This window comes from Melospiza melodia, chromosome 19 (genome assembly GCF_035770615.1).
Source record: "Melospiza melodia melodia isolate bMelMel2 chromosome 19, bMelMel2.pri, whole genome shotgun sequence".
NCBI classification, from domain to species: domain Eukaryota; kingdom Metazoa; phylum Chordata; class Aves; order Passeriformes; family Passerellidae; genus Melospiza; species Melospiza melodia.
The window spans coordinates 12,951,389-12,970,108 of NC_086212.1; the positions used below are offsets into that span (position 1 = coordinate 12,951,389).

At 41.9% G+C, this 18,720-nt stretch overlaps 1 protein-coding gene across 2 annotated transcripts; it reads right to left on the reverse strand.

The window, feature by feature from the left end:
• Positions 1-11,890: 11,890 nt before the first annotated feature.
• CIMIP1 (ciliary microtubule inner protein 1) lies at positions 11,891-15,792 on the reverse strand. Of its 2 annotated transcripts, none has more exons than XM_063172592.1 (4): positions 15,640-15,792; positions 14,711-14,792; positions 13,890-13,988; positions 11,891-12,085 (listed from the first exon to the last, which is right to left on the reverse strand). In XM_063172592.1, exons 1-4 carry the CDS (start codon positions 15,696-15,698, stop codon positions 11,954-11,956), a joined length of 372 nt encoding a protein of 123 aa, XP_063028662.1. In that variant the 5' UTR covers positions 15,699-15,792; the 3' UTR covers positions 11,891-11,953. The 2 variants fall into 2 exon arrangements, with proteins under 2 accessions (XP_063028662.1, XP_063028661.1); XM_063172591.1 differs by lacking the exon at positions 15,640-15,792 and adding an exon at positions 15,420-15,549.
• Between the last annotated feature and the right edge of the window lie 2,928 nt (positions 15,793-18,720).

Consider the following 18,720-nt stretch of genomic DNA (forward strand, 5'->3'; position numbering starts at 1 on the left):
CTTGTGGTAACTGATTTTTGCTGTGGGTGAGATGTGAGTGCATTTCTTGGTTAATGAAAGCTCTCCTGGGTGGAAGCACTGTGGTCTGCCAAACCAGGGCTGAATGTGGAATTCCTTGTGCTGTGTAGTAAAAGAATCTTTAAAATCTGCCATCAATTGCTGGAACTTTCTCTACCTGTAGGGATATGGAACTTGTAGGGAAGCCTCAGGCAGCACCTGAGCAGAGTTTTGTGTTCTTGGCAGCTTCACACCAAGCTTGGTCTTGTCTCACCTGTGAACTCCAGCCTGTTGCACATCTCCGTTGGAAGCTGAGTGGTGGAGCTTGGCAGCAGAGTTCTGTTCTTGCTTTGGCATTGCACAAACAACTTTTTAGCTCAGGGAGTTTCTAAGGAGAAAGAAAATGAAGCTGTTGTTACACCTGTTTCATATTTATCAATACACACTAGAGGTTCAGAACACTGTGGCAATTGTTACATTCCCTTCTTAAAGTGAACCAAATGAACAGAAATTGTTAAATGCCAGAGTACAATAAAGCCCAACAGGCACCAGGAAACTGGTGCTGATTGGGCTCTTACATGTTTTCCTCTTGCTTAGGAAAGAGAATTGTAGTCAGCTTGCAATCTCCCTGACATTGTTCCTGATGGAAGCAGACAAAAAGTACCAATGAAACAGAAGGGCTGCAATTTAGTTAATTTATGCAAAACACAGTCAGCATTCAAACTGGGAGTTACCAAGCAGAAATGTATTGATAGAAAAGCTGAAATACTCTGTGCATAAATTGTGAAATATTAAAACAGGATTTCAGAGAGACTCCAGGAATTCATGTAACTCTAGGCCAGAGAAGGTTCAGGAGGGAATTTTGTCAGTGTCAAATTGATGAGGAGGGGCTCAGGCCATGCCTCCCTGTGCTGCTCTGCTGTGGCACAAGAGCTTGGAGCAGTGAGAAATAGAAACAGCTTTTCAGAAGAGTGATTAGCAGGGAGGATGATTGCTTATGAGGGATGGCTGCTAAGGATCCATGGTAGGGAGGGAAGAGCAGTGAGGAGGTGGCAAAGGAATGAGAGAAATGGAACTGCAGATGAACTGGGGCACACAATTCCAAGGGCAGTCTGGCTGTAGCATGTCCACACATTCTCTGCCTTCATTTTCTGAATTTGCAGTGCTGTTGGGTTGTAACCACCAACTGTGTTCAAAGGCAAGCAGAGGCCAGCAGTGAGCTGTGCCTGAGGATCTGCTGACCAGTAAGGTTTGGGGAGGGTGGTGGTTTGCAGAGGGGAGCCAGAAGTTATTAATTTCCTACTCTGCTTCCAGCAGCCTGTTTGGGTTGGTTTGATGCCTAAGCCAGGCTGCAATTGAGGTTTGTGCTTTGGTTTCCCTTTAGGTTCCAGTTCTCTGTACACTGTTCTGTTTGCAGCATTTGCTGGACATGACTGTCTGCTGTGGGTTGCTGGTGTTTTTCTGGAATTCCTGTGTGCACAGGAGCTAATAAAGGAACTGTCAGCTCAGAAAGCCATAAATACAGTTATAGTGGCTTGGGATAGAAATGCAGAGATCCCCTGGCCAAGCCTCTTCCATGGAGTTTCTGATGCTATTTCAATTCATTTGGTTTCCAGTAGCCAAACAACCACTGAGGTCAAGCAGAAGTCAAGGTATAAAAATTCATGGCTCTGAGCCCCCTTACCTATGAGCTGCCAGATGTTAGAGGAATGATCTAGACCATAGCAGTTGTCTTCTGTCCCCTGATGAGTGTTTGTATGCATAATTCAAACGTGTGCATGTGTTTGGATCCCAGCTTTTATTGATTGAATTGGGCTCTGATAATAAACAGTATAAATAAATCAGGAGGGAGTTAAAGCACTGATGTGCTGGGGGGTGGAATTAAAATGAGTGCAGTGACCTCAAGCAGGATGTAATTTCAAAAGTGCCTGAAATATGCTGATGACATAAAATAAGGTGGGGAATTTGGAGGGGCAGAGGAACATAACAAACTCATTTTAAATGATTTGGATTTATCAGGATTACAGGCAGGTGAGTGGCTCATGCAGTTTATTGTAGGGAAGTGTGAGGTAATGAGAGCAGGGACCAAAAGTAATGAGAGTGGTGTGGGGTGTGATCTGAGCTGGGGGAGGGCAGGTGCAGCACTCACCACTGGTGCCAAACCTGCAGGAATCCTCGCACTGCTCTGGCAAAGCACAAACCTTCCACAGGCTGAGATGTGCCTGCTGCTTTGCACATGGAGAGAGGAGAATCCAGCTCTTGATGTTACAGCACACATGGTTTGTTACAGAGCTGCCTAATAGTTCATCACGCTGATTTCAGACTAGAAAAATTAAAAAATGATTGCTTTGGACTGATGAGTGCCCTGACAGCCACAGGAAAGCAAAGAGAATTTGGTGAATCCTTCCAGTTGGCTAATCTAGAGGTGGATTTTGTGGTTTTGAAAGTACTTGTTTTCTTCTGGTTTTCTTTCCTTCTTTTTAGTCCTAATGTCTATTTTAATTTTTTAAAACATTTCATTTCTCCTCTAAATTGTAAGGTTTGGATTTTTCGTAGTTGTGGCCAAGCAGCTTTTGAAACCAAATCAAAGGCAGAAACAATAAAATGAGAGCTCTGTGTTGAATTCTATTGATGTTCTCACAGCTTTTATTTGTTCTGATAGAATCCATATTAATTGTCCCTGTTTAAAAGGGCTTTCTCTAACTTGACCTGTATCTCTAAATGTAATTTTTGCACTTACACTTATTTTTCACTGAAGAAATGAGATATTTGAAAATAGAATTTCCTATCTTACCTTTTAGTGCCCCAGTTTTACATATGCCCTGACAGATTCCCAATAGTCCATAATTTCCAGTATCCTAATGCTATCATCAAGGGCATATCAATAACACAGAGACTTCTCTCTTCCTCTGAGCTCTCCATGCTGCATCCCATGAAATCCTTTATTGTCTGGAAGCCACAGCTGAGTCAGACAGTGAGGAGCTACAGGGAAAACACACCTGGGAAGGACAGAAGCTAAGGCAAGTCACAAATAATAACTTCATCTCCTACCCTAATCCTCGTGTCATATCAGAATTAAATCAGGAGTGGGGAAAGAATCCTTGGGGAAGTAAGAGATGCACTTGGGATTTTTTATTTTTGGAGTATTTTCAGAGGTTTGTGGCCTCTGATTGACATGGTTCCCCTTCCTGGGGTACTGGGAATGTTCTGGATGCCCTTTGAGATGAGCTCTGCCCCCAGCCAGGCATGGATCTTGCTGTGATTTTGGTGTTGTTGCAGGAATAAGGACAGAAGGATGCCCTCCATGTTGTGGTATCCATTGGTTCTCAGCAGAGGATCAGTGTTGGCTGCAATCTGCAGCCTCAGAGTTCTGTTGTCAGCTTGGGCTGTTGTCACAACTTAGCTAATACCCTCCAGGAATTTTATTTCTTATTCACATGCACACTTAATGTCCTTAGTCATTAGACTGAAAAATGTTAACCTTGTCATAGTTAGTGACTGGAAGCAGAAAAGTCCATTTAATTCTCAGGGGAATGAATTCTAATTTTCTGCTTGTCAGAAAGTGGCATTTTACATATTTTTCTCTTTTCTTCCCCACCAGTTTAGTGCTAAATTTAAATGTGTATGTCATAGGAATAGACCTTTAGTCAGTGCTAAACACCCCAAAAGCCTTGGCAGGGCTCCAGTGTATGAGAGTCTTGACCAGGAGCTGCTGCTAAACCTCATTTCAGGCACTGCACACAATGGGGGTGAGAATGAAAAGTTAAGAGATAAGAGGTCAGCTCAGAGGGCACATTAACACTGCATGTCAGGATGCATTTTTCCCCCAGCAAATATGGATGGATGAAAAGCAGCTCATCTGGAATAAAATGTCCAATGAAAAAATAAATTATGTTAATCAAGCAGACTAGTACTAATATTTGTCATTAAAATGTGACATCTTCTAATTAATGTCACAAATTACTGTGAGCCTTTAAAAACCATATTGGTGGGAAGGGAAGTTGTCTGCAGATACTGAGTTCCCAGATCTATGAAAGAGAAGAGCTTGTCTTGAAAAATAGATGGCATTTGTGGCAAAGAGAAATAATCCTCCCACAGATTACAGCTGTTCACTGCATTGTTATGCTGGTGGTCTTATCTCATCAGTGGATGTTTTATATGGTTCTTTTTATTTTATTTTTTGGATGCATTTTCATAAGGCTGTTCTGAGGAGGACATTGTGTACTGGGAGCTGGATGTATTTTGAGAAAGAGACACCACTACAAAGAACTCGGAGTTTAAATTGCAAAGATGGATGAAGTAAAGATGAGGGATGGTTATTTTGCTTTTTACAGATGGGAGCTGAAGCAGGGGAGGGACTGTTGTGGCCAAAGTCACCCTGGGAGTCCCTGGAATTGCATCCTGATCTTTGAAGTGCAGTCCCAGTATTTTACCATATATTGTCTTGTGTTCCCTTGCTGCTGAGTGTGGATTTGATATGCACATGTGTAATGAGCCAAGCATGTTCTGCACGTGTTTGGCCAAACTGTGACCTCAGGGACATGAGGGGAGAGCTCCCACGGCTGGGCTCAGCCAGGCACTGCAGAGCAGTGTTGGCATTTCCTTTATGAAATGAAAGTTTGGTGTTTTAGCATCTGAGGGTTCTGGAGAGGCCTGGCAGGGCAGTGGGTGATGCTGCATTGTGTGACCCCTTGTACTGTCTGGGCACCAGATGCTGATTAATGATTAGTGTGTAACAAATTAATAAATCAATACCACAGACAAATAAACATCCATTACAGGGGGCTCTCAAATCTCCTCTGGGGGAGAAGGAGACCTGCAGGCATTACATTCTTCATTGCCACAGATGCCTCTGCACTCTGTGCTCTCCTGACACCCTGCAGAGGGAATGTACCCTTGAGATTAATTATGTGCCATAGGTGTTCAATATGTGCTGGTAAAAACCTGACATTTTGGGCTTAGTTTGCTGTATGCAGATGTTCTTGCAGGGAAGGTGAGTGGTCAGCACAGCCAAAGTGGGCTCAGGAGGAGCAAGCTCTGCCCTGAAGGGGTTTATCCACAGGGACTCATTTCAGACAATACCTTTGAAGTCTAAAGTTCAGATCTCATTGCCCAAGCTCCCTCTGTAGCTTTGTGGAGAACAGGGATCCTGTGGTGCATCATTTAAAGTCTGAATTTGGACTGCAGTCCTGAATCATGACCAGAGTTTAAAAGTATTGCATGTGGCACATCACACACCACTGACCTGAGCCCCTCTCAGCCAAAATCAGGCAACAAATTGGGTTACTGTGTTGTCATCATAGGGCTGTCAGAAGCATAAAAACTTCTGTGCATCTGGCCTTGTTCTTCAGAAATAAAAAAGCATTTAAAGTTGGTGTGGTAATTGCAGGTAATTCCATAATGTAGGGAATTCTCCCCCCTCAACTAAGGGGAGAATTCAGACAGAATTCAGATGTGGTTTCTGAATCTGTACAAACACCTACAAATCCAGAATGGGACAGGGGAGTAAATAAATCCCTGATAGGCCTAGCTGATTTTTCTATTCTTGCATAAGAAATGTGTGTGTACTTCTGTGCTATGCTTGGGGCATAATTTATGTATTGCAATAAATAGCAAGTATATGTGTGCATAATTAGGAGGGACAATAAAGAAAAGCAATTGATGAAATTGAATTATGCATAATAAAGCTGTAATTTTTCAGGGAAGGCTGTAGTCATCAGGAGAGAAAGTGAAGCTTGTTTGTTTTGTAAGTCTTGTGAGAGACCTGAACTGGGACTAGAGTCTTGTAAGAATTTGTATTTTCATGTCTCACGGGGTTTGGGCAAGACCAGGTGAACAAATCAACATTTTGGAACCTGAGCTATAGGATAAACTTTGCCATCTGCCCTTATGGGGACTGTTCAGGAGGCTTACAAGGCAATGCTGTGTATTTATCTACTTTTCCACAGTAAAAATGTATAAATCATCATTATAGAGCCCTTCTCCAAAAGAGAAAGATTTGGCTCACTAGGTTTGAAGAGCCATTCTCATATTTGGATGCTTTTACACATCCATGACCACTCTGCATGTGCTTTATTCAGCTTCAAAACAAGTCCCCCAACACTGCCAAACACACACATGAGATGAATGTAAAACACATTCCAAATAATCACAGTATTTATGTAATTTGGTGTCTTGTGTGTTCCTGAAACTCTCAACAGCTGGTTAACCCCAGCAGGAGCAGTGAGAACCAGGGAGTGCCAGGGTCTGGCTGCCCAGCACAACCAGCCAGGTCCTGCCTGTCACTGCTGCCAGGTGAGCATGGACTAGCAGTGACTCCAACAGTGCAAATAAAGGAAAATGGAAAGCAGATTTAGGCAATTCTTTCTCCTCTGTGAGTCCTTTAAGTGTAGAATTCTGTGTCTGTGTCTGCAGGATATTTTAATTGAGATTTGTTGAGTATGAGGAAGGTGGTTCCCTCTCAAGTTAAACAGCTCTGGCCCAAGGTGAAGGAGTAAGGCTCAAGCTGTCCATTGCTTGTGGCTATCCCAGTAAAATACAGATTTGCTCAGAACTCCTGCTTTAAACAAACAGAAGGGCAAACAAACATTGTGAGAAACCTGGTTTGGGTAAATCTATGGCAAGAGCTTTTCTCATTTGCACATTAGTAACTAGAATTATTGTGGACACAGCTTCTGGGAGAACAAAAGCATCACCAGTGCTCTTTGGGAACCAGGCTGTTGTCCAGTTTGCACTGCAGTGTGTTCCCTTTACCTGGCACCTGGCTCAAGACCCCCAAAAGTTGTAGATTAAAGTGAATTTTCCTACTTTAAATATTCAGGCCCCATCTCCTGAGCAGAGTTCTCTGGCCCAGCAGCACCACTGCCCCTGCACTCCATTGTCCTGTGCAGAAGCAGCAGAGCCAGCCTGACTTCTCAGGCCTTGGCCTTAAGCAGCAAGGGCCGGTTTGTTGGCACAGAGAGCTCCCAGCTTGGCCTGTGACCGCAGCCAGGGAGGGAATGAGCTGGGGGAGAAGATCTCCACGTCCATAAACCTTGTCCCTTCGTGCTTCCTCACGTGGCAGTCAGTCGGATCTCATTTCTCCTGAGAGACTGTAAATATGTGGGGTTTGTTCATTAACCTGTGCAGTGCCAAGATGGAGCAGAGAAATCACCCAGCTTCCATCAAACAAAGGATGTGGCTGGGCTCTGGCGAGAGGAGCATAATGGCTGATTATTTTTTCCAGACAGGGACTGGAGCTCACTGGGTGTTTTTGGGCTCTTGCTTTGTTTTTGTTTTGCTCCAGCTCTTAAGGATGAGAATGTTGTGTCTGACGCGTGTCAGCGAGCAGAGGAGATTCAGAGCAGAGCTGGGCTCGTCTTGCTCCCCGGTGAGGAATAAAAGCGTCGCCCGTCTCTCACTTCGGGAGGAGGAGGAGGGGCTGCGGGAGGTGCGAAGGCTTTGTCAGGCTCGGGTCGGGCTGGAGCATCGCGGATTAGCCGGGTGCCACTCGGCAGCCTGCAGGCATCGCTGGGAAAGTCGCAGACAGAAATCAGAGATGTGCGTGCAGGGCTGGGGGCGAGGCTGCCATGGCTCGTTTGGGTGCGGGGCTGCTCTCTACGTTTGTGATCTTTGGGGAAAGCAAAGCAAAATGGACTGAATAAAGAGCCCTTCCTTTATCAGGGAGCCCTTCTTTTATCAAGGAAGCAGAGAAAATGGCCACTTCTTCAGTCCTGTATTGGAACTCTAAATGATGCTGTTATTAGAGAGGTTAAAAGCTTAGATTAACAAGAATTGTGTCCACATTTAATTCCAATCTGGTACCGGCAAATCTGATTTTGCACCCAGGGAAGCTGCTGTCAATGGAGCCACCAAACTGAAAGTGGGGTGCTGGTGGGGAGTGAAGCTTCTTTGTTCTGTTTATTTCTTCATGCTTGCATCTGTTTTTGTGCTTTGAAGTCCGCAGGTTTATTTCAACACTTAGTGAATTTTTAGTTTATTTCACTTTAGTGAGGCAGATAAAGCAGTGAGGAGGATAATATGAGGAAAGGGGCTAAATTCAGAGTCACTTGGGCCACATACACAACCTGTGACCACAAGGTATAATTTCCATTAATAAAAGCACATTATATTGACCCATCACTTTCAAATTTTAGCTAGATCTTATCTGGAACTGCAGAGTGTGGCTCACCTAAAACAGGACACATAAGGTTAACAGAGTTACTATGTTTTAAAATTATTTCTCAATGCCATTAGTCTTTTCCACGTATGACTGAGGAACAATGTTTTGTTCACTTCCAACCCAATCAGTTTCACAGCACAACAGCATCAATTTCCAGTACAGTTAAATTTATTCCAGTGTGGTCCTGTGAAATGGTCTGACATGCTTTCAGCTAAATGACAATTTGATGGGATGTGAAAACCACAGGAGTCAGGAAGAAGGTAATAGTCTGTGAGCAGCCCTTATCTGTCTTGCTACAAGGGCTTGGCTTCAAGGGGAACAAAACACAGCACTGAGGAACCTAAAGCAGGAGAGGCTGGGCTGGGTTTCACAGGGAAGCAGAGGTTTCTGGTCTGGTTGCCAGTGACTCTGTTAGATCAATGTTTGTCACTTTGCTACCTTGTACAGGCTGGAAGGAACCAAAAATAATCCTTCACTAAAGGAGGAGAATGATGTGTGTCAATGGGGAGCTTTATGTCTCTGAAAATTGTAAAAATGTAATCTACATCCTCTGATTTGGAAGGAAACAATCTCAGCACTGAGGTTACCTCAGGCAGAGAGAGCAGCCAGTGGGATGGGCTGGAAACAGGAGTTTGTTGTTCAGCTTTAGGGCTGCACTGAGTGTCATTGGGGTGTCACAGATGTCACTGCAGAGATGTCTCGTACACAGCACTGAGGTTTATTCTTAAAGCACCCTTTTAGGCACTGGATCACTTGTCTGTGCACAGGCTGTGGCTGCTTTTCACTTTGGCTCTTTCCAAATGTACAGCAACCCTTGTATGGTGATTGCAACCAAAGCAGTGCTACTTACTCAGAATCACCAGCAACTATGATCTAATAAAAACCCTTTTTCTCTGTAAAATGCATTTTAAATAAATAGCAATCTTTTGACTCTGAGCTCCTGGTAAAGTATCTTATATTAATGAATTATAAATAGCAAGTGCCAGTTCTGTGCCAGTTCTAACAGCATGGAAAAGAACACATTGTGAAGCAAAACAACAGGTTTTTGTCCCCCAATTTTGTTGTTTGTTAAGTGAGTGCTTGTGAAAAAGATAATTTTGATTTCATTGTTCTTCAACTTAAAAACAGCTGCCATTGAAGCCTTTGCTGTTATTTCATCACACACCCAGGAGAGCACCTGCAGGGACACATCCTTGGTGGCACATGTGGGGCTGACCTGTTTCTGGCTCTGGTGCCTGGGTAGCAGATCCAGTAACATTTCTGTGTGTGCAGTTCTGAAGAGCCATCCACAGCTCTGTAAAATGAGTCTGTTAGCAAAGTTTACCTGAAAACAACATTAAAGGCCAGATGGCTTCAGCTTTCTGAGAGTTTTGTCAAGCAAGGAGTTGCTCAGCAGCTCCCTGTGCTCCCCAGAAGCTTTGCAAAGCCCAAATCAAATTTTGGTTGGAGTATCAAAGACATCTAAATACACTTCCATCTTGTTCCCATATTTTGGTTCTGCTCTGACGTGCACAGAAACACAGGTTTAACACTTTTATACAGAATTAAAATTATTTAGACTTTTGTTGCACTTTTGAAGTGATTTAATTTTGTTTTGAAGCATTTTCTGCATGCAGAGTTTACTGACACTGTCCTGACCTTGGAGAGCTGTGATATTTTACAGTGTGCAGTGGCATTTATGTACCCAGCCTGGCTCCAATAAATAGGTTAATTTCCACAAATTAAAGGCCAGGTTTCAAACATAACAATGTGATACAATAATTCTGTAATGATCTTTAGGATTCACACCTGGGCCAGATGACTGGGCAATACTTTATCAGCTGCAACTTCTACAAATTTTTTTCATGTAAATGTTAGAAGTGTCAGGAAAAAAATAGTCAGATTTGTATTTTCACGTAACACCAAAACCCTGAATACATGGGACAAATAACAACTGACAGATTTATGATAAAGAAATTACTTCAAATTTTAGATTATATTCTTTGCACATCCCAAATTAGTGTCTATCAAAGTACCTCCTGAAGTTCTTAAGTGATAGAATGTACAACACAAAACCCTTAATGTCAGGCCAGAGTTAATATTCAGACATTGGAATAAGAGTCAGGAATGTCCAACTGCAGATGCTGGACAAAGAATTTATTTTGGTTTTCAAAATCAAACCATGCTCATCTGGATTTGGATTTCACTTCATGCAAACATCCAATGGGTATGTGGTGCTTTGATTTATTAATATAACTCTTTAAAAGCCAGTGGAATTCCCCTTTTATTTGGCCTGAATTAATGTAATTTAATTGCTGCTAAATGCCATATCAATCATTATTATACCTGTTTACATAAATCAGACAAGAATGAGATCTTTTGGCCTTAGAATAAACTGAAGAACCACATACCACATGATTAAAATAAGCAAGAGATACAAACCTGGCAATGACAAGAAAGCACACTGAATTTAAATATTGTTCTTACAATTATCTTGGTTGTCCAAAGATCAGTGTACACAGGTTATGGTTAGTAGCTAAGCTACAATTTAACTTCAATTTCCAGAGTCTGATTCCAAGTTATTCTTTATTCTGGTTTTTAAATAAAGTGTCTGAAGTTACTTCTGCTATGAGTTCTCCTTCTTGGGTAATCTTTCCAAAGGATATGACTCACTTCTCCATTATTTGTAAAGAGTATGGAAAAAAGTAAAATATTATTATTTTGTGGGCATTTGGAAATGGATGTAAAAAAAAAAAAAAAAAGGTGGGATGTTGATCATTGTGAGTCATTTCTTGGGAAGAAGGGAAGAACAAACACTGGCTGCTGCCTTACTGCTGTGAAAGCCAAGGACTTAGTGCTGACTCAAGCAGTAGCTATTGATGGCTGCAGAACACAAAGGAGATCCTGCAGCAGGGTTAAAGAGGAAACCTTTCCCCTCTAAGTGATAAGGAGTTAGAGGGAGCTGCCTGGGTTGATTTCCTGGAGGCTCTTTTTGCTTAAACAACCTTCTGTGTGAACACCTTGGCCAGTTAGAATTGCATTGTGCAAACATTTGCTGCAGCTCAGTGAGTCCTCCTGGGTCTCCAGAAATCCTGGCAAACCTTCAGGTGCACAGTGAAGAGCAGGAGTGAACCCAGGGCACTGAGGGAGCTGCCCCATGACTCCAGAGCAATCACCTGCTGCCTCTGAGCATCCTTCCCTGGCTGGAGCAAATATTGCTGTACACACAACTGAAGCCATAAAAATCCTTTGTAACCCATTTGCATACTGATCAGCTAATAGAAAAGCCCTGATTTGATACCAAAACTGATCTTTCAAAGTGACTCTTGGTCACTGTGGCCCTTGTATACTTTATTTCTGTACTAGGAACTACTCACTCACTTATGTGTGTAACTGCACAAAATACCTGCAAAGCACACCCAATACAAACCCAGTGTATTTTATGAGCATTTTCTGAGTAGAGGTTCTCATGGAGAAGCAATTGTAAAAATTTGCACTGTCACACCAATTTCCAATGAATATTTTTAAATTATAGTCTTATTAGTGATAATAAAAATAGTATGTGCTCTGTGATCTTTACCTGAGTCTATCCATTGTTATTTCTAAGTTACAAGCAGGAGCTCTGAAGCAGAGTTAGCCTGGATGCCATAGATTCAATGAAGTAAAATGAAAATGTTCACACTTTACCAAAATGATTGTGGATTTTTACAAAGACAAGAAATGCACAACAGTCCAACAGCCCACTCCAGGATATTTCCTTAGGAATGAATCTTTGTGCCTCTTTATTTCATAATGTCACTTAGAAGACTCACATGGTCACTTCATTCTAATGATAGATCCTTTGGAGCTTTGGACTTGATAATCGTGCTCAAGAGCCAGTGCTGGAACACTTGATCTCCAGCCAATTAATCCCTGGGTTGTTTTAGGTACTGGAGGAGATGGAAGCACCTAAAATCAAAGTAACATGCAAAACTGAATGATGAAAAGGTTTTTGGTTGAAGTTTCTGCAACATTGCTTTTTGTACTGTAGTGTTCTAAAATCAACAATCAAGTAATTGTTTTTTTCCAAGTTTGGTTCAATACTAAGTGCTTTAATTGCTTAACATTATTAGAATTTTTGTATTATTATTATTATGTATGGAAAAAGCTCAAGCAGAAGATCGTCATCATCATCATCATCATCTTTGAAACTAAAAATTAACTTCAGTAAACAGAGAAATAGTGTTTTCTCCTTGCTATAATATATTTGGTAACAATGCAGCTATGGAATAATAATTTTAAATCCAAATGCCGAAGATATTACTGACCAAGCTGGATTGTACATCAAGAACTACTTATTCATTCTACCTTCCTTCTACTCCAAAAGATGGGTGAGCAGCAAGTTAATCTGCAACTAATCTAGCTAAAAAGGAAACAAAACAAAAGCCAACAGACTCTGTTCAGTGACTGCTGTGCTTACTTTGGCTGAATCATCTCAATTGGGCACGTTCTATCATTTCAGCATCTGGGGACTTAGCAGAGAAATACACAGCAAGAGAACAATGTTTCAGTTCTCTTGCCAGAGTTGCTTCACTTTGTTCTTTGGCCAAGATTAGAAAATGTTTATGATATTTAGGTGGAGCAGTTCCTCAGAAAAGATAATTTTTATGGCCAAAAGTGCCACCCACTGAGCAGGATAATGAAGGAAATCATGTCCCACTTTTGGTCTGGGGGAGGGGACTGCAGAGCTTTTATTAGTCTAACCTAGAGAGAACAGATTTGACTGTTACCACAAGGTAAATGTGCAGAAAGACACTTCTGAAAAGGATGTATGAAACTTCACTCTGAATATGTAAAAGGTGACCTAAATCACAGCCAGCCCTTCTCTTCCTCCCAGTTCTGAGGTGAAATGGAAACTCAGTTCCACCAGGCTCTGCAGGCTTGGGGAGCAGCTGAGACCTGCAGGGTTTGTTAATGCACCAAACCCCCACGGGGCTGGGACTCCACTGGAACTGCAGCTGGACTGACACTGGAGCTGTGGCACAAAGCTGAGGAACGAGGAGCAGGACTGGCACAAATGAAGCCATTTCATTGCTTTACCACACTCAGCACTAGCTCTTAATTCTTATTTTAATTTAATCTCAATAAAAGCTTTCACTACTTCCATACCTTATCTCCCCACCCTTGGAATCCTTTGAAAGACAGCTAGTTCAGCAAGTAAAAACTTCCAATCTCCTTTATTTCCCTAATCTTCTCTAAGTGGACTAACCTTCCTTTTCATTAGCATATTCTTCTTCCCCTTTTGTAAGTTCCTCTCCCAATGTCACTGCTTTAGCTGCCTGTGGACTCCCCCTATTCACTGGTGATCCTGACATACTGTATTTATAAATTAAACCATCACTCACATTCCACTCTCCAGCTATTTGACAGCTTTAAGACCCTGAATACACATATAAATCATACAAAACAAAATAATTATGACTTGGCTTATTAGAACTGGTTTCTTATTAATTTGTGGTGCTGAAGAGGACAGTGGTATTGTCTCTGACAAAAAGCAGACTCTTAAATAAAGACAGAAAAATTACAACCATAACCAAAGGGCAATTCCTTGTCTTAAACAAATGCTTTTAAAGCATAGTTTGGCTTGCAAATGCAGTTTACTTTGACCTTTAGTTAAAGACCCCCCTCTATTAAGACAACTGGTTTTCAGAGCTTGTGTGGTTTCTTAAAACAGATGTTGCTGTATTGCAATTTTCAAATCTAATTTTCTAACCTTAATGTATTTTTCCACAGGTGTCACAGGTCGAACCTGCAGGTGATCTGGAAGCTGTAGCTTGGGCTTTGCAGCTTCTTTCTTTTCAGGTCCAAGCAACTAAAACCAAAACATATTTAAAAATGGAATTCTTTATCTTTGGAAATATACTATAATATGTGAAATCTACACCATTCCCCTCATTGTTGCAGATGAACTTCCTGTTCTTTCCACCTCAAGCAGGATTATTTATTTCTGTGCTTTGGAAATTATTGGACTTTTTTTTTGTTTCAGAAGACATGCAAACTTCATTTGTAACTATACAGGGGCTACATCAATCCTGTTCTTTAGCAATGAAATACTGTGATTGCAAATGTAACATCATGTGCTACTGTATTCTAATATCTAAACATCACTGAGAAGAGACATCACTCCAAATATTTTCATTTGTTGTAGATTCCCCCACTGACAATTTAATTAGCTGGAACCTTTTCCCCTAGATTTTTAAAATACCATATGGAGAGACAAAGGAGAAATATTTTCCTGTCAGTGTGCATCTAGTACTTGTTAGCACTATTAGGAGTCATGCTTCTCAGGAGAAATATATCAGAATATGCACAGCATATAAATTACCACTTGACGTGTTTTATTCAGAAGAAAATGGAATATTTGAACCATTTCAAAAGTAGTGCAATTGCTACCTTGGAGGTCAGTGTAATAAAGCATACTCAGTACACTTCTGATCTGCACATGAGCACTTCTGTGCTCTCATAATTTTGTGTCCAGATAAATGTGTGCTCATGTGTTGCTTATAAGCCATATTACATGACATTCAACTTTACCTCTTCAAGAGGTGTCTTCAAAAATCCCCATTTCTCAGCCCATCTTTTTGCAGCATCTCTTTCAGTTTCAATACGGATTTTCCTGAAACCAACAAAAAACATTTAAAATTACTTTGAAAACTTTCATTAAAAAACCCCAACACGCCAACCCCAGCTACCGACGTCACAAAGCGCAGCACTTCAGCTGGAATCTTTAAACTTACATCTCAAAACAGCGCGTTTATGTACGAATACCATTATCTGACTCGGAGCTAATGGGAAAATACTTCCCAGAGGTTTGAAACGCTGTATGTCAAACAGTGAACACTGCATGTGAAACAGTGAACACTGCATGTCAAACAAGCGAACATTGCATGTCAAACAGCGAACACTGCATGTCAAACAGCGAACACTGCACGGGAACACTGCACTGCTTTTAGATTATGTTAAGAAGCGGAGGAGGCTGGAAAGTAAGCACCAATGATGCTCTGAAATATACTTTCATTTACTGTGTTGGCTGATGAGGTGCCCTCACCCCACAGCCGCCGGGGCATGAGGGGTGCACTGGAGCCACCTCTACATCTAAATGACTTTACACAGGCACGCTTCACCCAGCGCACACGCTCTTTAAATACACAAGAGAACTCTTCCAGCGTGGAGCTGCGGGCCGGGAGGGGAAGCTGGACGGCAGCGGCAGCAGAGCAGCGGTACTGCCGGGGCGGGCTGTTACCAGCTCTTGTCCTGGGCTACGTAGTTGATGTACTCTTTGTTCTCGGCTCTGTGGTCAGCGGCCTCCATGGGACCGGGGCCGGAGCCGGGGCCGCCCCCAGCTCCGCCGCGGCCGCCCGGGCGTTGCGGGGCAACGGCGGCAACTCGTGTGGGCGGGCACAAGATGGCGGGAGGGGCGGGAATGTGCTCCATGGAATGTGGGGAAGCGCCCACACACCCACCGAGGGAAAGGATCCCTTTCTATCGTCTTTTGGGATTTCTTCGATGGCACCGCAGCCATGTCGCAGGGAAAAAAAGCGAAATAATTCTCGCTCGCTGCTTTCTCGAGCCCCTCAGGCGGGCACAAGATGGCGGCGGGGGAGCAGCGGTGGGCGGAAGGGGCGGGGACTCGTGTGGGCGGCACAAGATGGCGGAGGGGCGGGCATAAGGTAATGAGGGGGCGTGTCATAACGCGTAATAAATTAATGTCGGGAAGTGCATATATAGTCATTGAGGGGATGAATTATCTTCTTTTGTCTTTTGGAAGCTCTTAGTGGCACCACAGCCATTTCTCAGGGGAAAAACAAGTAAAAAATTCCCACTCCCTGCTTTCTTGAGGCCCCTCAGGAGGCCAGGGCGAGTGCTCGGTAATTTTTTTTGTGCGTCTTTAAATGAAGGGAAAACACATTTGGGTGAAGGTGGTTGAAAGCTTCTTTTTAATCTGCTGTCCTGTTCTGGGTTCCTCTTGCTACACACCAAAATTGTTTTTTGATAATTTCATTGGGAAACAACACCAGTCCTGTTACACGGTGTCTATTGGATCTCTTTTTCTCGTAAATTTCCTTTACAAGCTACATGTCAGAGGTTCTGAGAAAGATCTTAACATACTTTATGGCTTGTATGTGAGAACCCAGAATATATTTACAGCTTGCAAAGGGTTCATTGTGTTCCAATATATTAATTTTTTTGTAATTTTATTTTCTTGCATTTGCTGGATAAAACATTCCTATGATGAGTGGAGCCAGGTCGCTCTTTGCCCTCATAGGTTTAAATGGCTCCCCGATCTCTTTCGTGTTGTCTGGAAATTGACTTGTGTAAACACCCTGGAAATACTTAATGGGACTCTTGACACTACTGGGCACTTATTATCCTTATAAGAAAATTAATGCAGAAAGGTTTTGTCTTCAGCTGAGTGGTTTAGAGGCAGTGTGTTTTAATGTTTAATTACTAGACTTCTTTTAAAAAACCCAAGGTACCTAAAGTACTTAAATATTTGAGTACAAGGCTATATACATTTCTTAGTTATTTTAGAAGTACTAAGAATGTCTGAGTAAGAGGAGAATAAAAATGCCTTCTGTAGTTCTAAAATAGCAATTATTACTGCTCTTCTGGGTCTCTGAAAATCATTAAAGTATCAACAAATGGAATATTTCACTTACACTCCATTTCTTGATTCCCTAATTGATAATTAGGCTCGCAATTAAATCAGCTGGGTCTCCTATCACACCCATAAATGCTTACTCATTGTCCTACTTAATTAACTCCTGCTGCTTTGTCACATTTATCTCAGGAGTTTTCTTATTGCTTTGATGCTTTCCTTGAGAAAGATAATTTGTTAATGAAACAATCAAATCTGTAGTTTACTGTGTCAGGGCTTAAAGTGCGCCAGCATTTGTCAAGAAGAAACGAGAGGTGAAACTTCTTATATTGACACTGTGGAAACAGAACTTTGTGATGATGTTCCAGTGCGGTGTGTGAGCAGAGTCCCAAACATTGCTGGGGTGCTTTGGCTGGGTAGATCCACCTGTTTCTGTCTGGCAGCTCTTTATAGGCATCTGGCAGGGCTCTGCCTGGGCTTTTGGGGTGGAAAAGGGCAATAAAAGCCCTCCATTGATGGGACATAGCAGTGAAGAAGGGGGAATGAAGGTGTCCCTAAGGAAACCTGCAGTGGGGTGCACCAGTCTGTGTTCCCTGTGTTCCACAAGGTGCCATCTTCACATCTAAAATTTGAGGAGCAGCTTCGTTATTTTCTTTCAGCTGCTCTAATCAGGTGTCAGAACCTCTGAAAGTGACGCTCTCTGCTGAGGTGTTTATGTTTTCATTTATGGATCCATGTGTAGCTGTGCTTAGGTTTTTCCATTGAAAATGTTTACCAAAAAATATTAGGTAGTACTGGCAGTGTTGTGTTTGCTGATGCACAGTTTGCAATGTGAGGTGAGGAAGTCTAAAAAAGGAGTATTTGAGCATAAGTTCAGTGTCTTTTTGTAATGTTTTTACATAATATTTCAGATGTAGGCAGCCTGAGACTGCCTTGTTATGATTACTGTCATTTAAGTAATGAAGTCCCATTGACACAGACTGGTTTCATTTAAAAAAGCCCTGCTAAAGTCTATCACATCAAGAACATGTTAATTGGAGTTCCTGAATTTCCATTTATGAACGTAATCCAACAGCCTGGTTAGAATCATTATATATTGTGGCAAAATTTAGAACTCTCATCTTATTGTGGCTGTAATTATCCAGTGGCTTCTGAAACAGTGAGGGCATGTTTGTTTTTCCAATGATAATATGTTCCTTTTTTTTATCCATAAAATGGCACTTACAGCTACAGCTTTATGCAAATTTCTGTGCTTGAAAATTTAAATAATTCCTTGACTTTTATTTGATTTTGAGCAGAGACATTCCTTTTTTATTCAAACTAAAGATTTGCATGAGAGACTGCTTTACAGTAAACTTGATGGATACACTTATATTTCTGTAGTACTGGATGGAAGAAGTGTACATGCCCTCCAAACAAAATTATTTGTTCTATGGACATGGAGACCTTTGTCACCTTCAAACTGGAGAAGGAGTTTGCATTGAAATCCCCGAGTCCCAGGCATTGTCTCAGAGCCCAGCTCCCCACTTGTGGTTGCAGGGAGTTTGCAGAATGCTGCCCTGCTGCAGTTTTAAATAATACAGCCACCACTTGTAGCCACTGGAGAAATTTCTTGTAAATGCCAATGGGCAACACTCAACAAAACTCTCCTGCTGGTATGAGAGCTACCTAGGCACCATATGAATTAAAGATGAAGGAGAAAGACACAATTTTAAATTTTGTTGCATTGTGTAAACTGAAATCAAACTCTTCATGGTCTTTGAAAGTATTTTTTGTTTCAATACAGCTCATGTTTGAAATCAGAAAGCGTCTCCTTTTTTCCTTTTGCCTGAAAGGCAGGGGGTCTGGGACATTTTAATAGCTTTCATAGCCTACTCTGCAAATATATGATTGCTGCACAATAGTTTCTTTGCATGAGAATTGCTTAAATGATTCAAAAAAGATT